This window comes from Nicotiana sylvestris, chromosome 5 (genome assembly GCF_000393655.2).
Source record: "Nicotiana sylvestris chromosome 5, ASM39365v2, whole genome shotgun sequence".
Taxonomy (NCBI): Eukaryota; Viridiplantae; Streptophyta; class Magnoliopsida; order Solanales; family Solanaceae; genus Nicotiana; species Nicotiana sylvestris.
Genome location: NC_091061.1, coordinates 42019527 through 42032141, shown reverse-complemented (window position 1 = coordinate 42032141; position 12615 = coordinate 42019527). Strand labels below are relative to the sequence as shown.

Genomic DNA, 12615 nt, shown 5'->3' with positions numbered 1-12615 from the left:
TATATTCCCTTCGCTCTACTTTAAGTGATTTTTTGGTTTTTTTTATGATCCACAGTATTTGATTTTTCCAGATATCAAAAAGGAATTAACATCTTTTTTCCAAAGTTGCCCTTGAAGTAATTTGTTATATTTCTAATGAGCAAATATTGAGCCCGTTTGGACATACAAATTTTTTTATTTTTTTCAAATTGTTTTTTGAAAACAATGTTTGGTTATCCCATTCTTACCAATTTTTCCTTTTTCACTTGAAAATCCATTTTCAAATTTGAAAACTGATTCTCACCGGTTTTTCAATTGAAAATGGGAATTTGCTAGTTTTTAGTTTTACAAATTTACTCTATATTTTTAAAATTTATAAAATGACCCAATCAGTTTTTCATTTTTGGCAGATACATCTTTGGCGATTGATGGTCAGTCCTAGTTTATACTTGAACTTTGCCTACTAGAAGTTTGATTATATGGTTATGAGAAATATGTGGCTATACCTGTTTTTGCACCTTCTCTGTGTGTTAGTAGAATTAGAAAATGTGATATTGATTTTGTATCTTCTGTGTATTGCAGTAAAGCAGAATATGATAACAGTTAAACAATAACATTTTGATTGTTTATTTCAAGTAGAATAATCAAATTAGGGTGGTTTGGTTATTATTTATAAGATGTGAGGTATAAATCATGTTTCATGATTTTGAAAAAATAGACATCCAAATATGTTGCAAAAATTATAACCAAACACAACTTCATCTTCAATTCAAATTTTAGTGAAATTCCAAATTTAAAAAATAAATAAATTGGAATTCATGTCCAATTACATGACATGAATTGTTAATTAATACTTAAAAAATCACTAATCTCTATATATATAAAGGAGCGCATGGAAGAGATGACTTGGCACCTCTCTTAGACCAAGAATCACATTTATCTATTTTTTCAGATTTTAGGGGGTTTTTTCTACCTTTTCCCTTTATTTTTCTTGTTTTAACAAACCTTAAAGTCACGTCTCTTCATGTCAATTAATGAAAAATGAGAAAAACAGTGATATGTTAAAAACCCAGTCATTGCCTTACTTTAAATAACTAGTCACCTTAAAAACAGTTTTCTCATTAGTTTTTAAATAACTACACCTTAAATATCTTTTGTAACCGTCACTACTTTAATTCTCTAGCCTCAAATATACAATCCTTAGTATTAAAGGATGAATCGTCGTTTTCCTCTAACAGCTTTGAACCAATCATTTTTGTGGAAGATTATTTACCAGGGAGATGGAGTCTCTTTTTGAGTTTCGACTACACTTGTCTTCCTCATTTGCTAGCTTTGTTGCCAAGGGACGTGAATTATTTTGCTTCAGTTTTGGAGTTTTCATCTGATGCTTGAAAGTGGAGATTTTAAAAATAGATTCGTTTATTTTATTTTCACGATCTTTTTACTCTCTCTGTTGTATATGGTTAGAGTATAATTGTTCAAATCTATTATTTAATTCGTTACCAGTTATTTTGTGTTTCACTTGATACACATTCCTTATTATTCATATGGCTCTCCTTGAAAACTTTGTACGTTTCCTTACATCAGTACATGTATTTCCTGTGTGGTGATTTGCAAGGCCTGCAAGGATCGGTGTAATTGCCGAATACCGACGAAAGAGTCTCAAGGAGAAGTTCCAAAATACAACATCTATTGAAACCATTGACATCATTTCTTTTTGTACTCTATGTGTCTTTGGAGTTAGGGTCTAATGGAACCTGACAATGGAAGTAATGTAATTGCTTTGGAACAACTGATCAAAGGTCTAGATTCTGAATACTGACTTTAAATTTTAATTTCTATGTTATTTTGAATTGATTTCCTTTTCAATTTAGGAAAAGAAGTTGCTAAATATTCTTTAGATCTGGTATTTTTCTAAGTCTGTATGATAAGTTGTAAAAGGTATCCCTTGAAGGGCAGAAGTCTTGGATAAAAATCAATAAGTAACGACGTATGTTTTACATAATCGTGTTTATAAGCACTATATTTCACCAATTGCATCGGTATTTAGGATCACATAGAATATCTTGAGGCTTAGTTGATCTTTTCATATACGCTATTCTAACTATGCGCTCAACTTTAATTCTTGCGCATCTACTTGCTTCATCCTTTCCTATTCTCTTCTCTTTTTTCTTTTTTTGCGATCTTCACTAGCTAGAGAACTAATGTTGTGATTCTAATGTCGACCTAAAGGGTGAAAGAAATCCTGAAGGGTGACGATTAACAGAAGAAGAATGTCCCAAGCAATTCTGAATCTAGATTATCATTGACTTAATTTTTAGTAAAATTTTTTGTTGTTGTTTATTAATGGGTCTAGATTATTTACACTCAACATTAATCTTATTCAATGATGAATTTTACAAACCTTCATGTCATGAAGTGTCTGACAGTTTAAGAAGCACTATAGCGTATACCATGAAATTGAATGCTATGCTTTTCGTGTACCCAAAAGTAAGAAGAAACTACAATTAATTATTTGAAATGATCAATTAATATTGAGAAGACAATTACATCAACAAATAAACGTTACGATGGGAAATATGTAAAAGACAAAATTGAAAAGGCCTTTTCAGCTATTCATTAAAATTTAGAGGCTCTTGAGATATTCTTAGTATATATTTGCTTTCACAAGAACCTACCTTTTCGTTATTTTCAATAATGGGGATATAAAAAAAGGATAATTCGTAGTTTAATGATATTATTTATTACCGCGGATAAATTACCTAGTAATAATAAAATAGTAAGAAGTCGGTTCCAATCAGTGGATAAACATTTTTGCACAGTGGACTGTCCACTTAGAACAAGAAAAAGACTACTGTTCAAGGCTATTAACTCTACAATGTCGTTCCCTCGTTTTCTCCGCAGCGCCATTAAAACCAGCCGAATCACATCACCATCAAAGTTTGCCCTTTCATCAGCAAGATCAACACTCTTTGCTACTTTTAATGGCGATTGCAATCGACGACCCTTTTGTTCCGATTCCAAGAATTCGACTTCCGAATCCGAGAAGAGTACAACAGCATCAGCATCATCGTACTACCATCTAAGCGGTGGGCCATCTCATATGCGTGCTGCTGTGTTTTGGGAACCGGGCAAACCCCTGACCTTTGAAGACTTTCACATGCCCCGCCCTAAAGCTAATGAAGTTCTCATCAAAACTAAAGGTGATTACTTTTTCTACTCGTTTACCCAAGAAAATGTGATCTAAGAGAACAAAAAGGATTTTTGAAATTTGTGATCTAAATAATCCTTGGATATTTTTGTAGCTATAAACCTCTCATTAATGGTAAAATGGAAAGTCTAAAGTAATTTTTTCTTAATATAGAAATGTATCTTTCTGAATAACTAAAAAGGAGAGTGCATTACATAAATTGGGACAGATGGAGTCGTCTTTGGAGAATCGCCCCCCCCCCCCAAAAAAAAAGGTGTCTTTTTGAACTGCGTTACAAGTTTTCTCCTATATGGTTTGATTTCATATGCGAGTTCTATCTTTTAAGGATATGATAGTAAAGTTCATGACAAGCCTGGTAACTAACCTACTATATCAGGCTAAAAGATACTGATAGTACAAACAAATCTTTACTCTGTAGTTTATATTACTTAAATCCATGATTAAAGATACTGTGTTGTGCTTTTGAAGTGCAGCCTGTGGTGTCTGCCACTCTGACTTGCATGTAATGAAAGGTGAACTTCCATTTGCTAGCCCTTGTGTTGTTGGGCATGAGATTACTGGTGAAGTGGTTGAACATGGGCAGCTCACAGACACTAAAATCATTGAAAGGTTAAAACAATTACATCTTCTTGAAAAGTGCTGTGTTCTATTGTTCTCTGCGAGTCAATGATGAGCAGCTTTTGTATAATTTTTCAGATATCCCATGGGATCTCAAGTTGTTGGAGCTTTCATTATGCCTTGTGGTAGCTGTTTCTTCTGCTCTAAGGTGACAATAGTTAGATTTGTTTCTTTATGAAACTGACGATATTTGCTTATCATGATGCAGTCATGCCAAATCTTTGATGCCATAGTTATCTAATGAACACAGGGTCAAGATGACTTATGCGAGGCTTTCTTTGCTTACAATCGAGCGAAGGGAACCCTTTATGACGGTGAAACGCGGCTGTTCCTCCGCAATAGTGGTAAGCAGGCTGTTATTACTTGCAATTTTTTCCTGGTTTCTATTTGAGTTTCACAATTGAACGTACAGTCTTCTCAAGCATTCAGGTCAAGCATATTTCGTTAATGCAGTGTGCATCAAATGTTCAATTTGCTATGCTAGTAGTTTCTGTTAGCTACTAAACAGATAGCTTATCATTGTCCTAAAATCAGTATAGGTCTTCGTTGGAATATTTCTTCAGCAAAGTCTCATTTATATGGGAATCAAACTGATTTCTTTTCTTTGCGACTGTCAAGGACTTGGTTTGGGTGTCAGATTTCTTTCCCATTCTTGCTGTATTACTAGTTCTGGCAGATGTTACTTTTTGCTTGAGATGGAAGACATTGATAGGTGGTCCAGGATTTTTGAACCCGTATCACCTAGTTTAAAAAGAAAAAAGGAGTTAAAAACTGCTACTTGGAGCAACTTTTATTGAAGAAATTTAGGACACAGTGAAGAAGTATGTTAATATAGTTAGAATGCTATCACATATCGCAAGCGTTTTCAGCATTGTGTAGGATGTATGTGAATGTTTCACATGCTCATTAGCTGGAGTTGAAGGTCTTGTGTGTGTGTGGGTGGGGGGGGGGGATTGGAGGGAGTAGAAGTATTCGGCTCCGAATTAAGGAGCAACCTCTTAACCCTTATTTCTTTTTGGTCCACTCATGTTGTTCCTATTTGTATAGAAGAATGGGCGTCGTTCATGAAAAATCGCATCTTTTGTAGGTTTTCTACTTTTTGTTATACTTCATGTATACTCTTGCCCAAATATTTTATAAAATATATTATTTAAAAAAAAGTGTTTGGTTCGAAATTGGACTGAAGGAAAGAGACGTTCATATGATGGTAAGATATCTCCAGTGCTGACATCAAGGTGATGTGTCTAAGCCTTGGAAAAGCCTTTTTTTTCCTCTTTATGGTAAGACCTTATACATTTTTATCCTCCCCAGAGCTCTCGATGCAACAGTTTAGTATGCTGTGCCTTTTCTTCTCTTTGTAAGGGGACACGGAGAGGTCAGTTCTTTACCTCAAGTGCCTGCTTTCTTGGAACCTTGCTCTCCATTGTGATCCGCAAGACCGATAGTTTCCTTGGCCATTTCACAGAAATGGTTGATTATTTGGAACCTTTCGCTTCATTTTGATCAGCAGTACTAATATTTTCCTCTTACCCCTATAAGGTATTCTGATCTTTCGATCAGTCTTATTGTAAAGCATTAGTGTTTGGAATTCTTGTAATCTGATTTCTTTCGCCAGAAAAGCTTATGTGGCTTACTCCTCAGTAAAAAAAGAGAGGCTAATGTGGCTTATTTATCTGAATTCTTGTTAACCCACAAGAAAAGTAAAAAGAGTTAAATTTGGTGTGGTGGACAAGGAAAGCTGACTTTTGTTCCTCTAGGCTGCTGCAGTAAATTAAAGATCATTTTTTGACATGGGAGATTCCTGGTTTTCTGTTGAGCTTTTTGAATTAAATAAAAGAAGAGGAAGTGTTGAAGAGTCCTAAATTGGTCCATAAAGGGATGCGTGATCTCTTTTTGGGGTTGAGTTAGGCCCAGGGTCCATTTATCAAAAAGTAACAGGTACAAATAATAAATCGTATATACCGCTTGTTCATGGGGTTCTTCCCAAAAATACATCAATAAAATATTTGCTTTTTAAAAGAAAAAAAACACCATATTTCAGAATAATAGTAATTATTAGTGAAAATTTGTTCACCTTCAAAAGCACACCCACATGCTTTGTGTCAACAGTTTTGATGTGTATTTTATTCTTCTATTTTTTGAGATATGAGGGTTCAAAAGCTCCATATAATGGACCCCAACTAGTTTGGGGATGAGGCATAAGTGATTAACTGATATGTATTATGAGTATGATCCTTTATGGACAACCATTTGAAAGCTAAGATGGTTGGTGTTCAGATCGGCTATTGGGCTGTCTAGGGTTGCTGGCATAGTGATACATGAATGAAACTTTTATCGTGTTTTTTCATCAAATCATTCTTCTTCTCTTCCAATGTAGTTGTCAATTGCCCAATGTTGTTAACATTAAGATATTTGGTACATATTGTGATCTTTCAGGTAAGCCAGTGTATATGTATAGCATGGGAGGTCTTGCTGAATACTGTGTTGTGCCAGCACATGCATTGGCTGTTCTACCAAATACATTGCCATACACAGAATCTGCCATTTTAGGATGTGCAGTTTTTACTGCCTATGGGGCTATGGCGCATGCTGCAGAGGTGCGCCCAGGTGATGCTATTGCCGTGATTGGCATAGGAGGTGTTGGCTCAAGGTGAAAAGTTATCATGCATTGGCTTTGTATTCAACTTCTGATTATGAACTCAGAAACCATTAGCTCTTAGAATTGAGTCAAAATAGGAGACACGGATTTTCCAAATATTAAACTTCCCATTCAAAAAAGAAAGATAGATTTGTTTTGTGTAAGCTGACAGGAGTATTAAGAATTAATCTCATCGTTGCCTTTGAATATTGGGGGCTGAGTGCCATATGGGAGAATCGTTGAGATGAATCATATAGTGATTAGGGAAAATAAACTACACGAGTTTCCAAATATTGAACTTACGAGAGTCGAAAAGAATTAGTTTTGTGTAAGCTGACAAAAGTGTTAAGAATTAATGTGATTGTTGCCTTAGGATACTGTGTGCCAGGAGAATTGTTTTTTTTTTTTTTTCTGATAAGGAATGTGCCAGGAGAATTGTTGAGATGAATAATATATTGATTAGCAAATAAAACAGAAAAAAGAAAAGAAATAAAAGAAATGAAAAACTGCCATGGATGTGCACCCAAGGGTGTGGCCTAGTGGTCATTGAAGTGGGTGAGAACTATGAGGTCTCAGGTTCAAATCCCAGCATAGGCAAAAAAACACTTGGTGATTTCTTCCCATCTATCCAAGTCTTGGTGGATAGAGTTACCTGGTACCTATTTCTGGTCAGAGGTGACAGGTATCCCGTGGAATTAGTCGAGGTGCGCGCAAGCTGGCCTGGATACCACGGTTATCAAAAAAAACTACCATGGATGTATAGTTAAAAAAGGATTAATATCCACTCAAATTTGACGTGTGGATGCACTTTGAAACATGTCTAACACACAGTTGCCCTGTTGCAGTAGTCAGTTTCCTATTCTGACATCTATCACATAGCAGACACAAACACAGCCAAATGTGCACAATGTTCTGTGAAGTGCATGACAATTGGGATTTGTTTCACATCAAATATATAAAACATGTCGATGAGCCACATCAAGATATGAAATTGGCGTCCATTTGGCAATTCGTTCTTTGCTACCCTGTTGCCGATTGGGAAGATCCCAAATTTAATATTCTGATCTATTTAGACCGCAGTTCTGGTGGTACTTTGAAATGAAAAGAGAATTTCCTAAGGCATTGCAGGCTCCTCCACGTGTCAGTCTTTTAAACCCTATTTCTTGGATTACATATTGGACCCTATTATCCTGTAGCCATCAGGCCGGAAACAAAGGGGACTGGATTAGGCGATAGACCTAGCACGAGCGTGGACCATCTTAATTTGATTAATGTTAGTTATGAACTGAGTAAGACAAAATTTTCAGTGTTTCTGACATACCCACATTATGCCAGCGGTCTGAACAGTGATGAGGCACTGAATATATCTAAATAGTTACTTCCATTTTAATTCAGGCAATTTATTCAATGTCATGTTCTGCTCTTCATTTTTATGCATTCACAGTTGGTTTCTTAGGTTACCATTTTTCTTCTTCATACTTTATCTTTGTCCGTTATTACCCTACTATCATGTGGGTGGGTTTTCTGTATTAAGCTTGCTACTTTTATGCTGATTTGCTTCTGTGATTTATTACCTGAAAACATGGTGCAGCTGTCTGCAAATAGCAAGAGCATTTGGGGCATCAGAGATTATTGCTGTAGATGTGCAAGATGAGAAATTGCAGAAAGCTAAAATGTTTGGAGCCACTCACTGTGTAAATGCATTGAAGGAGGACGCAGTGAAGAGAATAAAAGTATAGACTTCTCCACTTAACTCATTTTGTACATACTATCAAATTAACTATCAAAAACCACACAATTTTTACTCTTTCTGATTTCTAGATAAATACGTAGATCATTTGCTAATATACATTAAGGCCAAGAGTACATCTGTATGTGCTCTATTGTAGAAAATTATAGGAAAATGCTGCGCAACTGGACCATGAAATTATTCCAAGTGAGATTTATAGATTTTGATTTTGCGAGCACTTGAATTTTGACCTAGAGGTTATTAGCCAACTTGTGTATTCAGGAAGGGCTGTTTTCACACTAAGTTTCTGCCTACTAATTACATGTTGGATTTTGTCAAAGACAGGCTGCAAATCTTGTTTAAGTGAAATCTCATAACTTGAATAATTAGTTACCAGTGAGACTGGCTCTGCCAGAGCTTCTTCCTTTCATTACCATTTTTCTGTCTTCCATCATTGTTCTAGCCAGTTTTTGCTCCTTATGTTTCTGATGCTTTACTTTGTCTGTTGGTATCTCCATTCTGGTTAATCTACTTGTATGATATTACCCTTTTTGATGTTTGATAACTGTGTCACGCACTCACACCTATGGGTAAAAGTCAGTACAACAACAACAAGCCCAGCTTAATCCCATGGGTAAAAGGCAGTATGGACTTTCAGGTGATTAATGGCAAGACCGTCCTAATAAACTAGTGTTCTTTTTTTGCGACGGTGGTGTCCGAACCAGCTTGTGCGTACCTCGACTATTCCACCGGGTACCTGTTAGCTCCCACCAACAAGGTACCAGGTAACTCTGCTCACCAAGGCTTGGGCAGATACGGAGAAACCACATAATGTGTTTTGCCTCCGTTGGGATTGAACCTAAGACTTTAAGGTTCTCCTCCCATTTCATTGACCGCTAGGCCACACCCTTGGTTGCTAGTACTATTTAACTATTGGTACATTATTAGTTAATTTCTTTTGCTTTTATTGACCAGATATTAGATTTTCAATCCTGAACTGCTGAACAAAAACTGTGTTGCAACTATCATTATGGTCCAATAGTTAAGGAAAGTTCATGAATATAAGACTAATTAAGACATTCCAACTATTACAAATAGCATGTTATTGGTAGCTGTTTGGCATTTTTTAATTTGGATTTGGATTTTTTTTCTAACATTCTCAAATGCCTTGCACGTGCGTTTGTTGGGAGATCCATAGTTTTTTGCTTTTCAGATTGTTTTAGGTTCCACTTCTCAAGCAAATGTTTCCCTTGGCATGTGAGAACATACCGACTGCTTAAACTAATGTTATCAGCTATTTGAATTGTACAGGACATCACAGGAGGCATGGGTGTTGACGTAGCTGTTGAAGCTTTGGGAAAACCACAAACATTCTTGCAATGCGTGCAGAGCGTTCGGGATGGAGGCAAAGCTGTGATGATCGGACTGACACTATCTGGTGCTAAGGGGGAGGTGGATATAAACCACCTAGTGCGACGACAGGTGTGTGTTTTTATGTGCAGGTCTTTTATTGCTTGTCAGTTGTCACCCTCAATTCCAATCTGCTAATCCTAAAGATCCATTCCCTCTTTTGATATGTCTTAAATTGTTAAGCATTGAATGAAAATGAATGGGTCATTTTTACTATTCATATACATGAACATACTTCTGAAAACACATTCTGTTAGAATGAAGATATTAAGGGGTAAATATAACTAAGGGTAGTATCCATCCAGTGCATGTAACTTGAACTGTAATTGTAATTTCTACTGCAAGGTGATACAGAAATTTTAGTTAACCCCATAGATGGGATAGGTTGACTACAAGAATAACTTTGCATATACTGGTTGCCCATACACGCCAAGGTTAGAGTGAATTCAATGCTCATTTTTGCCCATACATTGAGTGGACAATGTACATCCCTTGCCATGTCAGTGTATGAATTTATTTATTTTTTCAACATGTCAGTGACTCAGTGTATGAATTGGCATGGGCCTAGTCTGTGTTCTGTTAGAAAAATATGTTGTATGTCGATTTTAAAAACATTCAGATAGTTAAGTCATTAAAATGGTATATCAAACGCCGTACTTGTGTATACTAATAAGAATTTTAATTCAATTAAAAAAGGCAGGTGTAAGGCTGCGTACATCTTACCCTCCCCATACCCCACTTGTGAGAAATTACTAGGCTTCTTGTTGTAAGAAAGGTGAAAATAGTCCATATACATTGGGAATTTATTACTCTATTTGGAGCATGGAAATCCATATTATGTTTAGGTAAGGCCATACGATTAAATATTTCCTGAGCACAGTTGTGTTTTCTTTAGAGTTTAAGCAGCGCTCGTATTCTCACTGTTGATATTTGTGATGCCAGATAAAAGTAATTGGTTCTTATGGAGCCAGAGCAAGACAAGATCTCCCTAAGCTGATTAAACTCGCCGAAAGTGGCATATTCAATCTTAGTGCAGCTGTTTCAAGGACATGCAAATTCGAGGAGGCTGGACAGGCATACAAAGATCTTGATCAGGGAGCCATTTCTGGACGCTGTGTTGTTGAGATAATGTAATTGTGACATCTACAGCAAGCATCACCCATTTGACATTCATGTAAACTTCAGTTTTCTTGGGGTCAAAAGCTAGCAAATGTTGTTGGTGTTTAATGAAGCAAACGGTTAACACCTGTACATACATGTAAAACAAAAATAAAGCGAATTTTGAAAAACGTGCTGTCCAAAAACATAATTCTCAGAATTTACCGGTGTAGGGTGTTTTTATATCCAGTTATGTTCCAATAGGTTATGCTTCATTGGCGATGCCGATAAGTGTAAACTGATTTAGGCAAATGTCCCCTTTTTAGACCATTGTTTTGATACACCTTTAGCCCTTGGAAAATTACCCATTCCGGACAACGTTTCGGATATAATGTATGCACATGTAAGTTTCAATATGCTAAAAAAATATGGCAAAATACCTTATCATTCCCCTAAATTTGACCCGTAAATTTGACACGGATTATTAGTTACAGCCTTAAACTATTCGTGGTTTTAATTACCCCCTTCAACTTGGCATTTTGAGAGTCATTACCTCCCTAGACGTTGATGTGGCAAAAAGTGTGGGTGCACTCGCCTGTCACATGTATTTTTCTATATATGTTGCATTTTTTTGAAAAATAAAACATATTTTTACCTTTCTAAATATGTTACTTCTTTAGATAATTTTTTTCGAATACAATTTATAATAAAACTTGGATATAACTACATTATTTAGGCTAAATTTTTTTATTTGGCTAAAAATAATAAAGTTTTAGTTAATCTTTTTTTTTTTTTTTGAATTTGACTTGATAATAAAAACTTATACAATTGAAATAAATAGTCGTATAGTTATAGCTAGAGTTTCTCTCTCTAAAAATGAATCCTCAACCCTATAAAACTCCAAACACAATACCACCAAAACCTCCTGACATTAAACATGCTAAATCCATACAAAATATTTTGGAGAACAAAGCATCCTTCAAAGAAATGTTAACAGCCTCCGACCCAATGATCTTTGCACCAAATCGGAGCCAGTCCAACATGGACCTGACAGAAACTCTCTCAGAAGAAGGAACGTTCGAGCAATCAATAACATCTAGCACACGAGGCATTAAAATGATTTCGTTAACAGAGGAAGATAGACAACGAATTTATAAGCCCTGGAAGTGTTCTATCATTGTGAAGCTTGTTGGAAAACGTATTTTACACCATTACTTAAAAAAAAGATTCAAGAATTATGGAGGCCAACAGAGGATCAATGAACACCACTTAATTATGTCACACGCTCTTAATTACTTTTTAGATGCTTTCACCACATCTCACTCCTTAGCAAGCTGGATTAGTCCACTGAAAAACCACTCTACACACCCTAATTTAGACCTAATTCACTAGACAGACCTTTACTAGATATTGAAATTAAAAGAGCTTTTTTTGTCGTTTAAACCATTCAAAGGCCCAGGGCCGGATGGCCTTCAATCCTTTTTTTTCAAAAATACTGGAAAATTATAGGACATTCTGTAGTGAAGCTTTGTCATGATATTTTTAAAAATCGGGTAATCTCCAGAGACATAAATAGAACCTATCTTTGTCTTATCCCAAAAATCCCTAATGCTAATAACATTAGGAAATTTAGACTAATTCGCCTTTGCAATACTATTTATAAATTAATTACAAAAATCCTTGCAAATCACCTAAAACCATTCCTAGAACAAATTATAAGTCCCTTTCAAGCCAGCTTCATGAAAAATAGAAGAGTTTCTGACAATGCAATCATCATTCACGAACTAGTTTCCAATTTAAAGAAACTAAAAGGCAAACAAGGCCACATGATCCTAAAAATTAATCTAGAAAACACCTTTGATCGTTTAGAGTGGTCTTTTGTACATCACACTCTTAGATACTTCAATTTCCCTCCTAACTTCTCCAAACTAT

The 12615-nt window shown here is 35.6% G+C and overlaps 1 protein-coding gene across 1 annotated transcript; it reads left to right on the top strand.

The window, feature by feature from the left end:
• Positions 1–2678: 2678 nt before the first annotated feature.
• Positions 2679–10874, top strand: LOC104214604 (uncharacterized). The gene is made up of 8 exons (XM_009764296.2): positions 2679–3182; positions 3664–3799; positions 3887–3956; positions 4059–4152; positions 6245–6458; positions 8038–8179; positions 9487–9657; positions 10528–10874. The coding sequence occupies exons 1-8, from the start codon at positions 2711–2713 to the stop codon at positions 10717–10719; spliced, it is 1491 nt and encodes a 496-aa protein (XP_009762598.2). The 5' UTR covers positions 2679–2710; the 3' UTR covers positions 10720–10874.
• Positions 10875–12615: the final 1741 nt, after the last annotated feature.

What these genes read in the sequence shown, in the direction of transcription:
- LOC104214604 (XM_009764296.2), top strand. Translation starts at nt 2,711, where the DNA reads ATGATATTATTTATTACCGCGGATAAATTACCTAGTAATAATAAAATA. An exon ending in ATAGGAGGTGTTGGCTCAAG is followed by an intron (nt 6,459 to 8,037) that starts GTGAAAAGTTAT and finishes AACATGGTGCAG; the next exon opens with CTGTCTGCAAATAGCAAGAG. An exon ending in ACGCAGTGAAGAGAATAAAA is followed by an intron (nt 8,180 to 9,486) that starts GTATAGACTTCT and finishes TGAATTGTACAG; the next exon opens with GACATCACAGGAGGCATGGG.